We start from the raw sequence: 22,837 nt of genomic DNA, 5'->3' as shown, positions 1-22,837 counted from the left end.
ACCCACAAAACTTACACTTAGGGAAGGACGAGAGCCAGGTGGACATGCAGTAGCAGCAACTCTTCGCATGAGAAGATGCTGCTTGATGCAGCAACTCTTCCCCCACCTGCTTCTGAAGTTCTGGCCGGGTACCCAAGGGCAGGGATCTGGAGCCTGGGGCTCTTGATTCATTTCCCAGCCTGGGCACACTTCCTCCACCGTAGAGCTGCTGGAAACACACAGTTTGTACATCCAAACATGGCCACATTGAGCCCCGGCTGGCCACTGTTAGAGGCAACCAAAACGTTAGAAAGTCTACATATTAGAAGTGGGTTGAGTAAGTCAAAAGCAACTTGAATTTAAAGTAAAAAGGAGAAGTTTCTACAAATAACTTGGGCCACACTCCCAGGCTTAAGCTGTGAGGGTCAGTGAGTCTTTTGCACGCACTGATAAGAGCAAGAGCCCATTGTCCCCCACACCCAGGCTCAGGATGTAAGTAAGGGTCAGTGGCCCTAATAAGGGTAAAATAGCCCCATGGTCTGTATTTCACAGATATGTTACCTATTGCTTTGCATCTGTAACCTCTTAGCTTAGAAGAGTTTTATCTTGCCATGATGAATAGGGACTTGAGGCATTTCGCCGGCCTTTAGTTGGAGTGTTTCATATTTGCTTTAAAATGATTGGAGTGTTTTTCGCAGACGCGGGTTTTGCTTTAACAGCCAAACTGGCCTATGAAAATCAGGCTTGTCCCTAGCTCGGGGTCTTGCTTCATCCACCAGTCCTGCGCGGCCGTGTGGGGAGCTTGACCCTGGCTAGCCAGCTCAATAAACTCTGCTTGCTGATTGCATCCACTTCTGGTTCTTTGCTATCCAACAGTGGGACGATTTTTGACCCTAACAGCCACCACCTCACCTGCTCACTGGAGCCAAAGGCAAAAGAACAGTGGCCACTCCCGCTGCAGCCCCGGAGAGAACAGGGGTTCCCCCTTGCCTGGCAGGCCCGCACCGTTTCCCCTTGCAAAGACCAAGCTGCTCTTGGTGCAGCTATGGTTCCCACCCTTCTGCAAACACCTCAGACCCGCAGCTGAGTGGCAAAGGGATTCCGGCTGAACAGGGCAAGGGGCTCCCCAAAACCCAGTCTTCCCCAAATCAGCATTGCCTGGTGATGAAGAATAACACACAAGTCCCAAGAAGAGCTTTAGCGTCCACCGCCCCCAGCTCCTTCCCCAACAGAAGTTACCAAGGCTTTGGCCCGCAGCAGAGCCAGTGGAGAACAATGGGACTGGGCGAGTGGGAGCCTGCGGGGTTCCCTGGCTGCCTTGTCATCGCCATAAACCTCATTCATTACTCCTGGTCCCCTAGGCCGCCTCTCTCCTTACCCAAGGCATCCGCCGGCTTCGCTGCTGATTCCCACACGGCGTGAAAAGCTCTTAAACCCCCTGCTGTAGTTTTAATGGGGGCAGTGACTAATTTAGCCCTACGCCACCAACCGTCAAATCGAATCTTCTATTGGTGCTTACTGAGGGCTCACCTGGGCTCCGTGGGGTTCAGGATAAATCCGGAGCTGGGGAGGGCCTGGAGATGATGACTCTGCAACCCCTAGAGGCGTAGGACGTGGGGATGCTCTCAACGCCTGGACACAGGGTGGCCCGCCCCAGCCCCAGCCTCCTGGTGAAGTTGGCAATATTTTAAGAGTCTCTACCCTGAGCTGTTCCCCCAAATATCCAAATCTCCAGGGGTTGAAAATCAGGGTTCACTGCCTTCAGTTTATAAAAAAAAGGCGAATGCTCTGGATTTCGGGGTGACTGTCCCACCACAGGCAGGTGACAAAGGTAAAGGCACGGCCTGCTCTTGCTAACAAGGCATGAGGGCCAGACAAGAGAACTCCTACAGGTCACCAGGAAGCCCCTGGATAGCAGAGCCTTCAAGAAGATGATGGGTTTAATTGTTCCAAATTCCACGCCCGTGACTTAGTATTACATTATAATTAGGTACAATCTGTCTGCCTGCTTCATTTCCGCTCTGCAGAGGGTAATAACCGCTCTCCTTGCCCCTTGTGAAAAATGAGCAAGGAAGGGCTTCCCCACGCAGGTTCTGGCCTCTGATTGGCCAGTCGGCCAAACACCAGCACCGGGGAGGTGTGTGAGGTAGTCTGAAGGTGGCTGGGGGGGATGAAGGCTGCCCTGGGGTGAGGGTGGGGCACTAGGATGCTACCAAGACCAGAGGAAGGTAGGGCAAGAAGATGCCAGGGTGCCCGTGCAAGGAAATACCCACTTTAGGCTTGTAGGTATCGACACTTCCTAAAGCTTTGTACCCTAGGCACCTGTGTGCCTCCCTTAAGGCCATCACTCTCCCTTGGGAGGCTGCTGCTTCCACCATACTCTACTCAGCTCTGGCCCTCACTCCTCTAAGCCCCCTCCCTCTGCTGCAGTTAGAATCCAAGTCCCACATGGCAAAGTAAGGGTTAACCTGTGTGCAGGTGCTCACTCCATGGTGTGGGCCTGGAAAAGCTGTGTGCACCCTTGGGTCTCAGTTTCCCCGTGAGTGTGTGTGTGTGTGTGTGTGTGTGTGTGTGTGTGTGTGTGTAGGGTCTGTGGTGTACTGTTCCCCAAGGGCAAACCTGCAGAAGCTAGAATGCGATGAGAGCACCATCCCCCCTCCCCCCACCCCACGCACCGGCACCCCGCACCCCACGCTGGCCCAACGAGGCTGGGGAGGAGAGAAGCAGGCAGCCGGATGCTACTCGCACGGATTCCCTTTATTGAACGGTACTAGTTACTGCAGTCAGATTAAGTCACATTTAAAAGCAGACCATCCAGTTGCACTGAAACCGATTCTATTCATTACATAGTTTTAATCACTGTCCGGTGAACTGGCAAATCCAATCAAAGCATTAGTCTTTAATTAAAAAATTAAAAGGAAATATCCAGACAATAGCCAAGCAATCACATCACAATGCACAATTACCTAGAATTGCAATTAAAAAGTAGTTAACCGAAAGGGAGGGGAGAGGGGAGGGGCGGGGGAGGGAGGAGAAAAACAAGAAAAAATAATAATAATAAAAAAAAGCAAAGGGGGGAAAAAAACACACCAATCCCTTTTCTTTTAAAAACTATCAATATAATACATGAAGGAACAAAGGAGGCTAGCTCAAAAAGCGGGTTTGCCTAACTCTAAAAACGTCGTCTGTGGCGAAAACTCTAAAAGCACGCTAGCTATAGCAGGACAATAAGAAATACTGAGCATGGAATACTTTTAATCTCTGCCATTAATATTCATTTCCAGCTGCTTATAATAGCAGCGCCTCATGGCCAAATCATTAGAGTTTTACATCTGGGTTGCAAATGACACTTTGATTGGATGTAATGTTCAAATGGCCCTCCCCACGGCGTCTCCGGCAAGCCTTCTGCGGAGAGGCGTCCTGTCGCGCCGTCCCTCACTGTGCATGCTGGCTCATCGTGTGGTTCTGCAGAGGCGAAGAAAGGAGACACGCATGAGGGCAGAAGAATGGAGTACCCGCCTCTGCCCTCCCACCCGGCGCCCGGACGCCCAGAGCTGCGGAAAAAGCGCCTCGATCATTACAAAACAAAATGTATTGAGGAAAAAGTGCTGGGGGCAGGGGCGGCGTGTGGAGGTGTAGGGGTGTGGGGCGCGCAGCTGCCCAGACGCCACGCAGCCCCGGGCTTGGGGACAGGTTTCTGCGGCTGCCAACCTCAGCTCTCCGCAAACTGTCTCCCACTCCCACCCCTCTTTTTAAAGAGGCCATTCAGGTCTCGGTCCGGGGACTCAGCTCCGTGGAGGGGAGGCGGTTGGAATTCACCACGATCCAGTTCCCCTCTGCATCCCCATCCCACTCTGCCTCTGCCGCCCCCAGCCCAGAGCCCCCTCCCCGGTCCTCAGCCGAGCAGAGGGAGGCAGCAGATGCGCAGCTCTCCGGCCAAGAAACACCCGAGTGGGCACAGACGTGCGGAGGCAGTGGGCAGCCGTGCTGCTTGCAGCCGAGGGAGCGGACGGGTCACCCGGCAGGAAGAGCGCGGGAGGAGCCTCGGCTGCCAGGCTGGGGGGTGGCGGCCGGGAGGGGAGGGGGGGCATCACGAGCCTCTGATCCGGCCAGAAGACAGGGGTGGCATGCAGTTGGGCCAAATCCACCAGGGAATCCGGATCCCGATTGGGGCCCCACGGCCAAACGCTTCTCCTCTGGCCACAGCCCGCGGCGCTGGCGCCCTCCTGCCAGCCAGAGCTGGGCCAGCCGCGTGGATCTGTTTGCACAGCAGCCAGCAGCCCGGGGCTAGGGGCGGGATTTGGCCTCGGAGAGCCGGGAGTCTTTTTTTGTTTGTTTGTTTCTTTTCAGCAACGCACGTTCCAAAATCGGAGCGATTTCATCAAAGCCTCAGGTAGTGTGCCGCCTCGTGACCCCGGCGGGAAGGAAGCAAACTCCGCCAGGACAGAATGGCCCTGCTAGGGGCGGTTCAGGCCCCAGGATGTCCCCGGGAACAGACACCCATAGGTGCTCCTGTTTGCCTCGCCAGCCGCCCCAGCCGGTGAGCACCCAGACCCGAGGAAGCGGCCTGCAGCTCCGCCACTGACCGCCAGGGGTCAGAAGAGGCGCTTTGTCTAACTCCCAGGTTCCAAGTCTGGGAACACTGGCAGCTTCACCCAGAATCCTGGGGCCCAGGTAGGGCCACACCCACTCGCTGACACAGCAGCCTTGCAGCAGCGCCTTCTCACTGTGGGCACGCCCGTGGTGATGCCACCGGCCCTTCCAGCCAGCAGCCCCAATGCCCTGGGGTCACACGGTGATGCCTATTGACACCTGCAGCTCAGAGTGTCCCTTGCCCTGGGCTCGGGGACAGACATGTGGCTGGTGCACGGTCAGCATGCATGCTGTGTGCCTGGGCAGACTGGCTGCCACACATCTCACTGGAGCCTTACATGGGCAGTCCACTGTAAGGTTAGGAGATTAAGGCTGAGGAGACGGACTGGCCCAAGGTCACCTGGCTAGGAGGCATAAGCAGTTGACCTGGGCAACTGGAAGCCAGCGCCCCACATCCGCTGGACCCCTCCATCCACACCGTGCCTCGTGTGGATCCACCAGGCATAAGTATCAACTCTGTCCAGCACCTTGGTGGAGGCATCATGGATCCACAGGCACAGAGCAGGTTGTCTGAGGCCACAGATGGGATGCGAGTGGTTTCCATGGGAACGCCAGCCTCCAGCGGAGGCACAACCAAGCTCTCCTGCAGGTGGCCAACGCCAGCCTCCACACGGGCCATCCTGCCAGCTCCACGCCTGACTCAGTTCCCACCCCCCACTCTCCTTCCTCCCAACCAAGCTCCTCTGGACACATCATTTGCCATCCCGCAGCCACTGGAGGCCACCTTGGGCAGCAGAGACGAAGCACCCTCCAGCGAGGCTCTGGCTCCCCAGTAGCACAAAGCCAGAGGTGGGACCTACAGTGCAGAGTCCTCGAGACCCACCCACCCCCCACTTGGGGGCAGGGGGAGTGTGGGGAACCTGGGGAGGATAGAAGCTGCCTCCTGCCAGGATACCACAGACAGGCCCACTGTGACACAGGGGTCACCAGGCATTGCACAACTTCCCACCTGGGACTCCTGGGTAGGAAGACAGAAGGCCACTGGTGGGGGACAGGGTGATGGAGTGGTGTGGAGCAGCAGTGAGCTGTCTCATGTAAGCAGTGGCAGCAGGTGGCTCTTGGGTCAGACTCAGGGAAGCACTTTCTCCAAGAGGGTTCTAAGACAGAGGGTTAGAGCTCTCTTCCCTGAAGCTGTGTTCCAGGAATCAACCCAGGGAAAAGCGTCCACGCTCAATGCTGCCGGAGGACTGGGCACAGCTAAGGGGCAGGGAAGGAGTCCACTGGGCCCACCCCCTCGAGTGGGCAGATGTGGGAGGTGGGGAGTGAGACAGAGATGCTCGGATATCCGGGATTAGTGGTGCAGACCACAGCTCAGCCAGGGAGGAAGGTCAAGGCTACAGTCAGTGTGGGAGGGTTGCTGAGATGTCGCCGGCTCCACCCCAGGCTAAGGGCTGCGTCCCCAAGGGCAGAGGGGATCGTGGGGCTGAGGCCCTTCCAACTGGCAAAGCTCAGCACTGGAACAGAGCCTACAGTTCCAGCCCCATGGCTGAGAGCTCGAGTTCCAGGGTCCCAGCACCCCCATCAAACCTTCTCCAAGAGTTTCTTGCGCCCGGCATGCCTCTCACAAGGGCATTCTGCTTAATGTCTATTTCTCTGTTTATGCCGCTGCTATATTTAGCCCCCTTCCGAGGAGAGAGAAAATCGTTTGTGAAAGCCGCCGCTGCCACTGCTGGCCGACCCTGCAGATGAACACTTCCCAGCACCACGAAGGCCTGGGGGAAGTGGCGGTGGGGACACAGCATGTGTGTGCTGTGGGCTGGGACCACGAAGGGCTGAGATGTGCCTGGGAGCCTGGGGGCAGGCCTGGCAGCCACGGTGGCCTCTGCCTGCCAGGGAGACGCAGGTGTGGGGCAGAGGCGCAGGTGAGAGAAATAAAATGGGAGGCCGGGAGGGGCTGGGTGGCGAGGGCGGGTGGCCCCATCCATCGCTCGGCAGAACACATGCTGGCACATGTGTGTCGGTGGTGCCTGTGTCTCAGGAGCCTTCACCTGGCACACAAGGCTGTCTGTCCCAGGGATACGATGTAGGGATGGGCAAGGGGGCACAGGGGCCCCGCTGAAACCCAGAAAAGGAGCACTGCCTGAGGGGGCCAGCCCTGTCCTGCCCACAGTGTCCGGAGGGGAAGACACCCAGCGTACCCTTATAGGGTCATTCATTCATTCATTCATGCACTGGAACTTCACCAAAGCTCTGCCTGGGGGATGGCCATTGCATTTATGGTTTGGAATTAGGCAGCAAAATGATGCTGATCTTGAATGCTATGCAGACTAATGGGATGGGCACAGTGGGAGCAGGGCAGGTGCACAACACAAGATGGTTGTACCGTGACACATGGACCCAAGAGTTACTTGGGGGTTCAGCTGGGCTCCGATTCTGGGGACAAAACCCCTTGCTCAGCCTCACCTCCATGCCCCACCAGCCCGTCGCCCACACCAGCACCCTGTGCCCCTCCCTGTTTAGAAGCCTGGCTGGCTTTTCAAGGTGTCAGTCCTATTTGTCCCACGATCTGGGCCCTGCTGGGACCTCCCTTTGACACTTGCTTACCACAATGTCATGCTGGGGAAGACTGGGGGTGCTTAATCATGCTGCACCTGGTTGCACCTGCAGGGAGAGGATTTCCCTGTGTGGCAGGAATGCTGTCAGGAGCTCCACCCACTTCCCTTCCCCACTCTCCCCCCACTACCCCGCCGGTGTCCTGATACCTGTCACGTGGTCCTGAGCACATTCATGGCACAGCCACCACCCTGGGATTCAAACTGCCCGGTCCTAGCCATGTGGCCTCAGGCACGTTCCCCGACCTCTGGGTTTCAGGGCTAGGAAGGCAGCCTCTTCCTAGAATACCTGGAGAACTGGGGAGACAGTACGCATCTCAGGCCTGCTCTAGGGAGTACCATGCAGCTGCCTGTCCCAGTGTTTCTGTTCAGAGATGGGGCTGTGTGCCCCCTTGGTGCTGCTCCTGGGAGGGGGCCTTACAGAGGATGAGCAGCCCAGGCACAGGGGCCCTCCCTTCCTGTGCCAGGGCTGGTGCCCCCTCAGGAGTGCTACTGAGTTAGCCTCATGCGCCCACCCCACCTGGCTACATCCTCTGCACTTCACGTCACTGCTGCTGGGATGTGGGCGGGAGGAACCTTAAGGAGTCACCCCCGGGGCTGGGGAAGGCATGCACTCATCCACGCCCGCACTAGCGCCTCCTTTACCTCCAGACACAGCCTGCAGGGTCCACTCGGCCTTCACCTTGAGCCACACATGTCGAGCCTAACCCCCTACCCCAACCTGGGGGCTCAAGCCACAATGGCTTTTTTGCAAGGCTACCTTTGAAACAATTACCAAACCAAAGCCAAGAAGCTGCCCTCACCATGGACAGATCCCACCTCCAGCTGAGCAGGGAAGGGTCTGGAGCCATGGTGGAGCTGCGTGGCTGATAGAGCAGCAGGCAGGAGAAGGAGCAAGGCACACGCTGCTCTTTGGCTATGACACAGAACCTCAGATTCAGGCAGAAGCTGGCCTTCCAGGAGCCTGGGTAAGTGTATGCCGTGTGTGTGTGTGTGTGTGTGTGTGTGTGTGTGTGTGTGTGTGTTCAGGGAGGGAGGGCACTGCTTCCACAACACACTCAGCAAAGCCTCATCATGACCCTTGAGTTCAACAGTTTTTCTCCCTATTTTACAGATGGGAAAACTGAGGTCCCGGGCATTTTCGGATCCTCCAGCCAAGAGCAGGATCTGCATACACAGCCTGTTTGCCCACCTCCCACTCGCCATGGCCCATCTCTGCCTGTGAAATGTGAAAAGTGCAGCATATGTTGGGGGAACAATGAATGCTTCAGCTTGGCAGAGGCACAGGGTGTGGGCCATGGAGACCAGCCTGGGAAGGAAGGCAGGGGCTTTATTGATGAGGCTCCTGGATGCCAGACGAGGCAGCTTGCCCTTAAATCTGGGCCATGGGGAGCCATAGAAGGTATTTGAGCTGTGGAGTTGCACAAGAGGCAAGACACAGGGAGAAGCTCCCGCGGCTGCCAGCAAACAGGTGAATCAGCAAAGCCTCCTGCTCTCTGCATCTCCCCCTGCGCCCTGTCCCCTGCTCCCTCCCGAAGGCTGCTCCCCAACACACACACACACACACACACACACACGCACGCACCCCATCTCCCCCTGTGCAGAGGGGACCGATGTGGGCAGCCCTGCTCCCCTTTCTGCATGCCTCACCTGGGCAGCCCCTCTCTGCTTGTGAGCACTTATTTTTAGAAGCGCTTGACAATCGTCCAAGGGTCTAAGACGAACAGATGGCCTGTCTTAAAGGCTCGTATGTTCGCTAGTTTGCACTTCTGACAAACGGTAAGCGCACTCGTGAGCACGCCATCAACGGCGCTCAATGAATACTCAGAACACAGTTTAGCTAATGCACATCATTAAAATTAGGAGTGAGTGATGGCCCAGGTTCCCCTAACCGCAGCCCGGTGATGCAGCCGGGGGGGGGGGGCGGGGGGGCCAAGGCTAGGGCACGGACTCACACCCCCAAGCCGGCGAGCCAGCTGCTGCCCTGTGTATACAGAGGGCACAGCAGGGTTGGCTGGCATGCTGGTGACACCGCCCATTTCGGACATCAGAATGAAGCTGATGACCCCTGGCCTGGGGACACAGCCGTGGAACATCCAGCCACGCACACAGAGCATAGCAGCTTCTGTGCATTCAGGGGACACGCGCGCGACGCTCCCAGACAGCACCGCAGCCTGCTGTCTGCCACTCCAAGCAGCAGGAAGTGAGCGTCGCCATGCTCTGCCAGACACAGACGCTTACTCTCCTGGGATGGCCTCAGTCCATCTGGGTGGGGCGGGCAGGGCCCAAGTTCCAGAGAGCTTGGGGGCTGCTGTGGTGGAACCAGGGCCAGAGGCCGACTCAGGGACCCAAGAGTCACCAGGGCTGGGTAGATGAGCGGAAGCCGCATCCATACGACCCTTGACCTATGTTCCTTTCATTCGGAGGATCCGGCAAATCTGCCAAGCGGCCAGTCCAGGGCTGCTATGCTTTGGACACAAACCCCAGCAGAGAGGAGTATTAAGGGGAGCCAGAGCCTGCATCTAGTCATCCCCCGAAAAACAAGGGAGCTACAAGGAGCTGCCTGGAGGGGCTGCTGGCTTGGAGACCAGCATCTCCCCGTGCAATGACCTCTGTGCACTGCTGGCAGGCAGAGAGCTGCAGGCCTGTGTGGGCCAGGGTGAGGCCTGGGTGCCAGGCCAGGGAGCCAAGGCCAGGGTGAAGCCTGTGGCTGAAGCCATGAGCAAAGGAGCAGTGAGTATTTCCCGGGCTATTTGTGGCTCTGCCCCTCCTGGCACCAGAGGCCATGCCTGTTCACAAGCTGCTGTGGCTGCAGAGAAAGGTGGAGGCTACGACGAGTGTGAACCCCTCCTTGTGAGTCACAGCCGAGTCCACTCTAACCACACTAGTCAGGCACCTGCATGGACTCAAACAGGAATCTGCACTGTAGTACCCTTCCCTCGTAGAGAACGAGGCCGGGCCCCTAACAAGATCGGGTTCCACTGGCATTCAGTTCCATGGGACAAGGCTCCCGAGGGCACACAGAAGGCTCAGTCCCTGCCCCAAAGAGTTACACCAGGCAAGATGAATGCGGCGTAACAAGGAAATTGGGGCCCGAACTCTCAGTGCGCCTCAAGGTCATAGAAAGGCAGTTTGCGGTGAAACCTACAAGGCCCGTCTGTGACAGGCAGGACTCCTGGGACCACGAGGACTAGGGGGCTGCACAGGGACTGAGGGGTTTGGGGTCTCCTTGGGTTTGCAATTGTAGTGCAGGAAGGAGGGCCTAGACCAAAAGGGTGCAGTATACTCAGCATAAGCCGGAGCCAGCAGTCTGGGAGCGGAGAGAGGTGTGTGTGTGTGTGTGTGTGTGTGTGTGTAGGACATGCAGAGGGTAGAAGCTCCACTGAGGCCACAACTACCTGTGTGTCCTGGGCACTGCTGCCAAGTGCGCAAGGCTCACACAGCTGGTCTGAGTGTTCCTGCAGCGTACTAGGCACCGGCAAGCCTGACCAGCAGCCCCCGAGAGCGGTCTCAGGGGCTGGTGCCATTGCCACTTAAGGGGACCAGTACCACGTTGCCTGGGTCACGACTCCCGTGGGACCCTCTTGGATGTCTAGGGACTTCAGAGTCCTGCCATCCACGTGCCATGGTGTCCCATGGGGGAGAAGGAACGAGGGAGCCAGACTGGATGAGACCAGCAGTGAACGCAGTGGGCGGAGGCCAGCTCCTACTGTCCACAGGTGTGCACAGGGGCACCCACCACCAAACTCATGTGATCTCTCTCATCCCACACTGCTTGTACTCACAGCATGCTACAAAGTGGGTCAGGGCTTAGGGTGGTTATGCTGGCACTGGGTGTCCCCACACAATGCCCCTGGTCCTCCCCACTACTCGGACACCTCCAACAGCCCATGCCTCCCAAGGATGCTGGAGACCCTACTGAAGACCCCTTCCTGGTGAAAGGAAGTCAAAACAAATCAACTTCTGGGGAGCAGCACAATCCAGGCTGCACCCCTTGTACAGTACCCACCCAGCCCCCCGACCATGGTCCAGATGTTCCTCCTGGGTCTGGGATCACTTCCTCTCTCTCCAGAAGTCAGAAGCCTCATCCCCTCTCCCCTGTTCTGCCCCACGGTATTGGCTCAGAGCCTGCACTTGCTAAAGACCCAAGGAGTTTCTTAGATGCCCACCTGTAGGAACAGCCAAGCTGCCCGTCACACAGACAGAGAGGAGAGAGAGGACAGAAGCGGGCAACAGTCCCTCCTCCAGGCCAGTCCAGAGCGTGACACTAAACTTTGTTTAAAAGTGCTGGGGATGTTCTCAAGAGGTAACAGCAGGTGCACTTGGGCCCTCTCAGGTGAAGCTGAAAGGTGAGACTGGTAGCTTCCACGGGCTGGGGAAGTGGGGAGCAGGGAATTAGGAAGACAAAAAGTTTCTGGAGGTGAGTGGGGCGACAGCTGGGCAATAATCTATCTGCACTGGATACCACCCAGCTAAAGGCTTAAAATGGCTATGGTGCACGTTTCATGTTATGCATATTTTACCACAACAAAATTGACGTGGAGGGATGGCAATGTTGCACCACAGTGGCTGAAGCCACCACTTGCCATGCTGGCATCCCCTGTTGGAATACCAGTTTCAAGTCCCAGCTGCGCTGTTTCTGATCTAGCTCCTTGCTAATGTGCCTGGGAAAGCAGCTAAGTGGATCCCTATCACGTATGTGGGAGATCCAGATGGAGTCCCTAGCTCCTTGCTCCAGCCTTCTCACCCTAGTCTCCCGTGGCCATTCTGGGGGTGAACCAGTGCTTGGAAGATCTCTTTCTCTTTGTCCTCTCTCTCCCCCTAACTCTGTCTTTATACTTGTAACATATATAAATCAATCTTTTAAAAACACAACGGAGGAGCCAGCACTGTGATATAGTGAACCAATTCGGCCCTGGCATCCTATGAGGGCACTAGGTGGAGTCCTGGCTGCTCCACTTCCAATCCACCTCCCTGCTAATGTACCTAGGAAAACAGCAGAGAGAGGCTTCGAGTCCTTGGGCTCCTGCACCCAAGTGGCAGACCCAACAGAAGCTCCTGGCTTCAGCCTGGCCCAGCTTGGCCATGAGGTCATTTGAAGAGTGAACCAGAAGATGGAAGATCTCTCTGTGTGTCAGCCTCTCTATCACTGTGATTTTCACATATATAAATAAATTTTCACAGAATGGGGCCTGACGCCGTGGCTCAGCAGTTAAAGTCCTTGCCTTGAATAAGCCAGGATCCCATATGGATACCGGCTCTAATCCTGGCAGCCCCACTTCCCACCCAGTTCACTGCTTGTGGCCTGGGAAGGCAGTTGAGGATGTCCCAAAGCCTTGGAATCCTGCACCCGCATGGAAGACCTAGAGGAAGTTCCTGGCTCCTGGCTTCAGATCGGGGTAGCACCGGCTGTAGTGGTCACTTGGGGAGTGAATCATTGGACGGAAGATCTGTTTCTCCTCTGTATATCTGACTTTGAAATTTTTAAAAATCTTAAAAATAAAACAAAACACAGAATGAGTAGGGTGCTACCTGCACAGCAGGGCAGGTAGGAGGGTGGGGTGTATTTGCACCAGTAGCCAGGCGACCACCTCTGGTTCCATGGCTGGAAGCCCCACACACCATCGTGGCTCATGGAGTCCTGGGCTGGATGACAAGGAGCTGCAGACTCCAGGGGACGACATGCAAGTGGCCCATCTGTGATTGGCATTGGTCACTAGCCCCTCTTCAGTTCCAGCAGTAGCCCAAGCTGGCACTACGACCCGTGTGTGGCTCCCAGCACCAGGCTGAGGACAAAAAAAAACCTCCGAAGGCCTGCAGAACTGGAACTCTTTGATCATAACGCCATGAGCAAACCCAGCTTGACACGGGCTCAGCACGTTTCACAAACAAAAAATCAGGACAAACAGCCAGCAGCTGGGTCGGCTACTAGAGATGAGGGTGGCACCGCAAACTCTGAGCCATGTGGTCATGAATGAATTGGTTATTCAGATGTTCTAGGGCCTGAGAACTCTCATCGCACCTTTTTTCTACTTTCCTCCAGGTTGCTGCACAAACGAAGGAATGCTCCTGCACCCCCTTCCAGGAAATCAAACCCTGCAGATAGACAGCCACCCCGGCAGACGTAGGGCTGTGTGCCCTAAACACACAGCCCGGCATCCTTTCCAGAAGGCTCCTGTGGGCCACACGGTCCAGCCCCTGGCTGGCAAAGCTCCTCCTCCCCCAGCTGCAAGGCCACAGGCTCCCTGGACAGAGTGGCCTAGAAAAGCAGAGGACGGCCCAGACCCTTGGGACCCTGCACCCATGTGAGAGCCCTGGAGGAAGCTCCAGCTCTTAGCATGTACCTGACATCCTCAGTATTGATGAATGGGTGGATGGATGGAAAGATGGATGGTGGATGAAGGGTGGGCAGGAGGAAAGCTTGCTGGATGATGGATGAATAGATGGGTGTGTGGACTGGCAGATGAGAAGGTGGGGAGATGGCTGGCTGGACTACGCATGGTTAGGTGGGAAGGTAGGTGTATGGCAAGTGGATGGTGTTAGCTATTTCTCCACAAACCCAAGATGCCAGACACAGCAAGTGAGCCACACGAGAGGTCCTTTATTTTAGTGGGAGGGACAGCCAAGGGGTAGAGAGCAAGCGGGAGCAGAGAGTGCAAAAGGGGAAGAGAGAGGAAAGAGGGATCAAAAGAGATGGGAAAGCAAAGAGTGCAGAGAGAGAGAGAAACAAAGAGAAGAGGCACCTTTATAGCCTCAAAGTGGGGTGTGGGGAGTGCAGGGCCAGGGATTGGCAGGTGTGGCTGTAGGCGGGCACCAGGGATAAATGCCTCAGAGGATTGGTGGAGCCCACCGCCAGCTATGGGGCTCATAAAGCACAGGGATTGGCAGAGAGCGCAGTTGAAACCTAGAAGGCTTGAAGCTTACTGAGGCACGTGGGCCTGAAGGGGACCGAGACCTAGGGGATTTAAGGCAGTGCTGGGTAAGCAGGTATTCAAGGTGGCACTGGGGCCTGGATGGCGGGGTCATTGTTTGCGTCACTCCTTACAGATGGATGCATGGATTGACGAATGGACTGACCGGTGGATGGATGGATGCATGAATGAACAAATTGATGAAGAGTGGGAAAGCAGAGGTGTGGATATATAAGTGAGTAGGAGGGGGTAGACTGGTAAAAAGACAATAAGGCTTTGGAGTTCAAGTCTCGCCTTAGCCACTGCCTGTCTAAGTGACTCCACTTAGCTACATACCTGTTGACCCATGGGAAAAGCCTACATCTACCTCACGGTCTTGTTAGGAGTTTCAGATCCGGTCCCAAGTACAGAAGATTTCAAAAGCAAATGTGATGCAGAAGCTTAAAATCTTCATAACTGTAACAACTCCAGGCCGCGCCAGCAGCTTTCCAGACCATGTGTCCAGGTCTGATTTTGGAGAAGGTCAAGGGCACCCCTCACAGAATTGGGGTGTTTGTCATCCCTGTTCAAAGCACTCAAACTCAAATGCAGACAATCATCAGGAGACCCGCCTCTCCCCGTCAGCTGCTACTTGAATCTCCAGTGCTCAGGCCTCAACTTTCAGGTCTGTAAAATGGTCAGAGCAGAGACAACTTCTTGGAGTCCCAAGCTGTTGAGCCCCAGAGAGATAAGATTCACCAACTGGTTAGTGTTTCAACAACATCCAGCAACCCTGACTCCAGGTGGGCAACATGCCCAGTAAGCAGACTGTTTTGACCTGGGAAACACATGTCCCATCTCCAAGGGGGCAGCTGACCCTACAGGGCTGGTTAAGGCTGCCAGGGCTGATGTGTAAATAAGACCAGAAATCCAGGCACTGAAGGGTGGTCAAAAGGCCAGCCATGTGGGCTTCAAGTACCCTCACCTAATGCCAGACACTGTGAGGACTAAATGCTAAGAACCATGTCCGGTGCTTAATAACCCTTGGAGAAATAGTAACCACTACAGGAAACCTCCCTGTTTTGAAATACAGACAGTCATTCAAAAGTTGCACGGCCCCTGGTCCTTGAGCCGTGAGCTTTTGCACCTTCCATTCTATAAAAACGTGTGATGTTACTGCCATGGTGACTGTCCCCTGGGTGTTCTGCTCTCCTCCCTAGGCCAGAAGGCAGGTGAATCAAACTGGATGCCCATGGAGGGAAGGGTCTGGCATGCTTCCTCAACCTGCTGGAGACCACCTGCGGCACCTTGCTTCCTCCTCGTACTCGTCACGAGTATTCCCCAACAATTCTGTATTTGATCTATTCTAAGACCCCAAAGATAGAAGACGCTCTAGCATTTGATGTGTCCCAACGAACCAAGAAATGGGACCAGCTAAATGATGGCATGCAGATAATGTATTCCAGGTTAATAGAAGAGAAGCTACGTATCTTACAATGTGTCTAATAAATACAGCTAACAGCTGTCACCATTACATGTCGAGTTCCTGCTGGGTGCCAGAAAGGCCACGGACTTCTCAACTATTACCCATACATCTCCCAATTGCATCCATTTTCCATCTGAGGAAATCAAGGCCATGTCTGAGACTTTCTGGCCTGGTTCCACCCCCACCATCTCCTTCTCTCTTGATGTCCCCCCACTGGCTGTCCCTGGGACCTTATCAAGGAGACAATACTGATGACACGCAGCCCACCCAGGGAACCTCACGTCAGTCCGGACTAGTCCCAGCCAGTCCCTGTTGGATTCTGTCTCAACTTTAGAAGCACTGAGCAGAGCCGTGTGCATTATTGACACAGCAAAATTAATTTTCTGCTGTCTCCTCCTCCTTGCCTCTGTGCCAGCCCCACCCCCCGCCTCTCTGGTGAGTGTTGATGGGCGGCTGCTGACTGGTGCTCCTGAAATGCCAACTTGCATTTCTCATCAGTAATTTCTCTCTAAATGTCATTAGTAATTGTTCCTTCTCCACCAAAGAGCCCAAGCCGAGCACCCTGGTCTCATCTCTCCATTGCTGGGGAGCCGGGGACCCCACCCCCACCCTGCCAGATCCCAGCATCCTGGCAGGAGGGAGCCCGCCCCACTCCTACCACACTGGAGAGAGAGTCTGCTATATCATGAATCGGATTTAACACGCAGGAGTCAGCCACGCCAAAGAGCCCGTGCTACTGCCACAGCTGGTAGTTCAGGTTGCCTGGGTTTGAGTCCCACCTGGGCCATTGCCTCCCCATCTGTATCATCGGGCAACAACAACATTTGCAGACAGAGCAGGACACTCCACGTGCTCCGGGTATTGTTACTGTCACTCTGCACCTACCTCCTTCTTGCCTCTCACCACCAGGCTTGCAAGTTCAGCTCTGCCACTTACCAGCTGTGCGACCTGGCATCAAGCAAGTGGCCTTTCAGAACTGGTCCCTTCCATCAGAAGATGCTGCTGCAAACCCTGCCCCTGTGGTGGGCCCGTGCCCCAGCCCTCAAGGCAGCCAAGCCTTTGCTCAGCTGCTCATGAACTTGAGGCACCTGTACAGTAACTTCATGGGAGTGGCATCTGTGAGTCATCGAGAGGGACTTGCAGATGGTAAGAAGCACCCCTCACCCCAGAGCCATGCCTCTTTGCCCCAGGTCAGGGTCGTTCCCGAACATCCAGCTACCTCTTGTATAAGGCAGCATTGGCAAGTGCTGTACGCAGGACAAACCCCGGCAGGTGCTGAACCATTGTTCCCAAGAAACTGAAGGCATTTGGTTCTGACTGGGAAGGGGCTGGGCTCATGGTACACACGATGGCCGCAGGCTCGAGTCCCTGGCAGCCCCTGGCAGCTCCCCTGTGCCCATCTGTTGCCATGGCGTCGTGCCCCACTCAAGTTGGTTGGCCTCGTGCCCCAGGGCGTGAATGACAGGCTCCACCGGGCAGACGGGTTGCCTGAGGCCAAGGCCAAGGGCCATCTCTACCCAAAGCTGGACCTCGGCAGGGTGGCCCCCTCCCACTTGTCCCCATCTGGGCCTCGACACACTTCGTTGCTCAAGCAGGCTGATCCCCGGGGCTCAGAAGGGCATCTGAGCACAGACGAGCTCAGGCTTCTGCCTCCATAACCCCTGCCAGATGCCCCTTCCCCTCAGGGCCACCCTCCCATCCCTGAGCCTCTGTCCCGCACCCCACCGGCTGCTCCCCTCTGCTGGCTTCACACTTGCCCACTCTGCACGGTGGCTGCAGGGCTCTCTGGAGCTGTCCCCATTGGGTGATGAAGCTCACACTGAGCCTGAGGGAGGACGCAGGCACTGGTGTCCAGCTGCATGGTCTCACAGCTCGACCCAAAGCAATGGTGTGAGCAGGTGGCCTCAGTTTCTCCAGAGGTGACAATGAGCATTCATGTGCAAGGCCTGAAGGGGACGTGCCCTGCGGAATGCTGTCTGGAGCTAGACACTCAGAGGAACTGCTGAGTCGTACAGTGGGGCAAGGCACCTGGGTCGTCTGACTTGTGAAAACTAGCAGCATGGTCAACACTGGCCTTTTGGTACTTTCCAGACACAGAGACATGGTCAGTAAGCCAGTCGCTCTCAGTGAGCAGGGCCCAGGTCCTGAGACGACCCAACTGTGTGGGGTTGTCTAATCTGTTACACTGAGACCAAGTAGAGCAGCCTTCATCCCAAGTGCCTGGGACCTAAGTGTGTTGCATTTTTGCAGATGTGGAAACATTTGCTCCCTGTCATGAGCTATCCTGGAGATGGAGCCCCAAGAAATGAAATGTAACTTTCCTTTATGTCTCATACATACCCTATATAGAGCATATACATGCATAAAGCTGTGCATGCAACAGAGTTCAGTGGGGGTGGCCTTTCCCCTCTTGGTGTCACTTTACTGCTCCAAGTGTCTTGAACAGTGGGGCATTTTAGAACTCGGGTTTACAGATTGAGGATACTGGACCTGTACATGATTGATATTACGTGATACTACACGATACTGCGCTTGAGTGATGCTATGCTATAAGCTATCCCATGTAATAGTGAACCACACTATGCTTTAGTGATGACAGTAACACTGTCCTCTATTCTACTATACCATATAACACTATGTTATACGACAATGATACTGTGTCCTGCTATATTATAGTGATACTAACTCCACTATGCTACTTGAGAGATATGCTATATTACACCATAAGAGTGATACTGTGCTATACCATACCACAATACATCATTATGTCTCATAAACATGTCATAAATCTTGGTCCACATAAGTTTACTGTATAATTTACTGTTCTCCTTCCCAATATACTCCATCCAGGCCTCTGTCTGTCCCCAGCACCTGAACACATCTGTTACATAACAGGTGCTCCCTAAACACAGGATTAGACTGAACACATCACTATGACTGAGAGAAGGGACGAACCACAAGCCCGTGGTGATGATGACAAGAGTGGGTGATAATGGCTGATGGACCAAGCCTTGCCTCTGCATCACCCCCTGACCTTGAAGCCTTTTCAGACCTGTGACTTGCTCATTCGGGACACGGGTGGGACTTAAAGCCAGGCTGTAGGTTCCATAGCATGGGCGTGGCACTGCCACACCAGGTAACAGAATTCAGGCTGGGCTAAGTTCTTCCTCACTGAAGCGGAAGTAGGAGACACAAAGGGCTCATGCTGGAAATGCATCACAACTACGCTCACACATGAGCTCTTGATCTTCCCAACTATCCCAGGCCCCATTGCACAGATGAGCACACTGAGCCCAGAGAGGTATTAGGGGAGAACAGCAGCCAGACGAGCCCTCAGCCTTCCTGGAGGCTGGTTCCTGGGCAGATACCGGGGTTTCACTATCCAGAATTCAGCTGCACCCCCAGGCACCCTCCCTGTCTTATACCCAGGTCAAGTCCAAAGGCCTTGCTCTTCCTGTGGCCAATGGGGTGGTGAGGCCTGGGCCGTCAACAAAGCAGAAAGCAGGAAGACACTGCTGCTCGCCAAGGAGTCAAATGCTAAGGATGTGCCTAAAGCACTTTTCATTTTTAATTATTATTAGTTTAATTGGCTGGCTGGATCTGACAGCAGCGGTGCAAAGAGGTAATGGAAGTGGCTCCTCAGTTACTCATCTTCTAAGGGCCAAGAATTTAAAAATGGTCTCCCAAAGTCTGTATGCAGGCTGCACCCTCTTTCCATTCCTCTTTTGTCATCTGCTCTTTTTTCTACTTTCCAGGGGCTCGAAACAATATGTTAAGACAAAGTGATGGATGGGCAGATAAGTGCATGGATAGATGGCGGATGGATGGATGGGTGTTGGAAGGATGAGTGGTTGGAAAATGGTGGATGCTGGACGGGTGATTGGATGGACAGATGGGGAAGTGGATGGGTGAATGCGTAGATGGAGGGATGGATGGAAGGACAGAGGGATGGACTGCAGGCATGTAGAGGGAGACTTTACAGTCCACAAACTCACATTTGAGTGAGAAGGCAGGTTACTTACAAACCACAAAGCGACTGAAGGTTACACTAAGAACAGAGAATCAGGGAGAGCTTCTCCTTGAGTGGAAGAAAGGATGTTTAAGCACAACATTGAGCAGGTACTCCCCCTGACCTGTCTCCCCTTCTGAGCAGACAAGGCAAGGCCAACCCAGGAGGAGGGGAAGGGGCGAGGAGGCAGCAGCCACCTCCCCCTTTGCTGGCTGCCCTCCAACCTCGTTGCCCTCTTTTTTGGTTTTTGAACTCCAAACACTGTGCCTCGGGGCCTCTGCCCGGGCACTTCCTGCCCCTGCAGGATCCCAGTAGTCTCCCCACTCCAGGGGTTGCTTCTCAATGTTCCTAATTCAGCTGCGATGCCAACCTTCCTTCCTCACCTGAATCAATCTCTAATGTTCTCTGCCCCTATCCTACACACACACTCACTCCACTCTCTATCACACAGTATTCTATCACCGTGAATGTGAGAGGTCCCATCTCCTTGTTCCCATCTTCATCCCAGGCCCCTTGGATTGGCACCAGGAGTGGGCACTCAGTCTATGTGTGTTAAGTGAATAATGGAAGGGCAGAGCCCAACATCTTTAGGGCCTGGGCAGGAGAGGAATGTCCCAGGTGGAGCTCAGACCACGCCCCTGGTTCACAGAGGCCCCACCCCTCGGTGGAGTCCCAGGCTCCAGCCTGGCAGTGCTGAGCTTGCCCCATCAGAAAGGCTCTGGTTGCTTGTCAGAATACTCAGCTCTGCTTTTAATCAATTGTAATCATTTAGCTGGAAGTGGCATGATTAGGCACACACAAGCAAACAGCGTGAGCTAATCCTTTAAATGCGCCCGCTCAACGCTGGGCTGGCCGCTTTGCCACCACGGGCCGGCTCCTGAATCGCTTCCTGCAGCCCTTGGCTTTGTCCACAAGGAAGCAGAGATTCCAGGGCTTGGGCATGCCAGAAGCCCCTCCTTTAAAAACTCCTCTCTCCATCCCAAGGCTCCCATTCCCTGTGACAACAGCAGACCAGCCCCAGCACTGTCAGAACGGGAGGCAGGTGGCAGCATCAGGGAACAGGGAGTCAGAGCCCCCATATCCACTGGACTAGAGCTAGTCCTTCCTTGGCTGGGGTCCGAGCCCACCTCAGCCTCTTGCTCTGGTGTGAGGACAAGGATTCCAGTCTGTAGTGCACCCCGAGGGAGCACACAGATGCTCCCACACAGCATCCCTGGCTGGGCACACCCCGGAGCCGACATTTTGCCTCCCCTGTTGCTGCCACTTGTGCTACCTGCTTGGCCCAACTACTAAAATAGTTTCTGGGTCCCCTGACAACGAAAGCTTTTTATAGTTCAGCACCGCAGGCCTCATTTAAATCTATTAGCTCACATAAATGGCACTTTATGAAACTTTGGAGGGTTCCTGTTTGAATAGGTAGCACTACAGACAGTGCAGTTCGGCTTTGTGTGTTTGGCTTTGCCACTGCCTCGTGACCCCGGGCAAGTCCCTCAGCCTCACAGAGCCATCATTGCTACCCTTGTACATGGGGACTGTGTTCAGACTGTCCCAATGCTTTGAACAGGCCTTGGCCTGTTCCCACACAGCCTAAACTCTTGCAGAGCTCAGCCCCCAGCATGCACCTGCTCTGGTACATAGAGGATGGAGGAAAAAGGGGATGCAATGCATACCCATGGTCTGTGGACATGGAGGAGGCCTATGGGGAGCCAGGGACAGCTGGGCTGGGAGGGTAGGTTGGATTTCCGCTGGCAAGGAGCCGACAGGGCCCCAGGCCTTCATCTGCCAAGGCCCGAGGTGGGAGAAGTGAAGCAGGCTGCCTGATATTTGCAGGACTCCTTTGTACTCCCAGTCACACTGTCTTTCTGCCCTCCACCGAGCCTGGGGCACAGCTGGGGAAACAGGGTTCCCGGGAAAAGGCCCGGGAGCCAGTGGTATTCAGGGAGGTGGTGGGAGTGGGTACTGAGGCCCCCACTCCATTTGTTCTGGACACTCAATTGTTCTGGACAGCTGTCTCCTCCCCAAGCCCCAACACTGGGTCTGCTTCATGCCCAGCTTGGATAACGGGCCAGAGAGGGAAGCAGCTAAGTCTGGCTCGCTCAAACTTGGGTGAAATCACGGCAGACTCCAAGGGATAGGAACCATAAGAAGTCATCCGGCGCGATAGCATAGTGGTTAAGGTCCTCGCCTTCAACGCGCTGGGATCCCATATGGGCGCCGATTCTAATCCCAGCAGCCCTGCTTCCCATCCAGCTCCCTGCTAGCGGCTTGGGAATGCAGTCAAGGATGGCCCAAGGCTTTAGGACCCTGCACTCCTGCGTGGGAGACCCAGAGGAGCTCCTGGCTCCTGGCTTCGGATTGGCTCAGCTCCAGCCATTGCAGCCACTTGGGGAATGAACCATCGGACGGAAGATCTTCCTCTCTGTCTCTCTTCTCTGTATCTCCACCTTTCCAATAAAAATAAATGAATCTCAAAAAAAAAAAGAAGCCATCTGACCTTCAAACTATCTGAGAAGTCAATGCTAGCAGCCAGAATGCAGAATATACACACTCTATGGGCCAATCACCAGATCAAAGTGTGAGTCAATGGCACCTGCTTTACAGACGAGCAGACGGAAGCCCACAGCTTTCACAGGACAGAGAAGCTCTCACACAGACCATGCTCCTGATACGTCTTCTGCAGCCTCTCAGACACAGGCATGCTTGCACATCTCCACCTACGGGGACCTCATCACTTCCCATACACTTCGAGGACCCCGGCCACCCATCTCTCTGTTGGTCCACAGCCTCTTCAGCCCCACATGGCCATGGACACACATCTCCCTGGGTGAGGTATCTCTAAAGGTTTCGCTCACTGTCCCTTCACTCACTATTGGCCCACTAAAAGGGAAGGAGGTAGAGAGGAAGGGAGGGAGAGTGGGAGGGAAGGAAAGAGGGAGGGATTAAAGGTGGGAGGGAGGGAGGGAAGAAGGAAAGGAAGGAGGGAGGGAGGGAAGGTGGGAGGAAGGAGGGAGGGAGGGAAAGTGGGAGGGAGGAAGGGAAGGAGGGAAGGTAGGAAGGAGGAAGGGAAAGATGGAGGGAGAGAGAGGAGGAAGGGAGGATGATACATGGATTTCACATCTTTGTATAAAAATAAACTTTTAATTTTATTTGCCACCAACTTTTAGCAGTGTCCTATAGCTTATGTCAAATCCACAAGCAGCAACCTGCCCCCCACCCCCGCCCACTCCCCGTCGCTGGTAGGCAAACGCCCCAGCTGGTCCTGAGTCCT

The 22,837-nt window shown here is 55.1% G+C and overlaps 1 protein-coding gene across 2 annotated transcripts in view; it reads right to left on the bottom strand.

The window, feature by feature from the left end:
- Window positions 1-2,715: 2,715 nt before the first annotated feature.
- The window catches only part of ZNF423 (zinc finger protein 423), a 294,220-nt gene continuing 274,098 nt past the window's right edge, over window positions 2,716-22,837 (bottom strand). For both annotated transcript variants that reach the window (XM_040982133.1, XM_040982134.1), the window contains one exon: window positions 2,716-3,444. In XM_040982133.1, the coding sequence (XP_040838067.1) occupies window positions 3,415-3,444 (30 nt within the window). In that variant the 3' untranslated portion in view covers window positions 2,716-3,414. The remainder of the gene's footprint in view (window positions 3,445-22,837) is intronic.

This window comes from Ochotona curzoniae, unplaced genomic scaffold (assembly GCF_017591425.1).
Source record: "Ochotona curzoniae isolate NIBS_2020 unplaced genomic scaffold, NIBS_Ocur_1.0 contig_3622, whole genome shotgun sequence".
NCBI classification, from domain to species: Eukaryota; Metazoa; Chordata; class Mammalia; order Lagomorpha; family Ochotonidae; genus Ochotona; species Ochotona curzoniae.
Note: the sequence above shows the minus strand (reverse complement) of the source record. Positions and strands in the feature narration are given on the sequence as shown.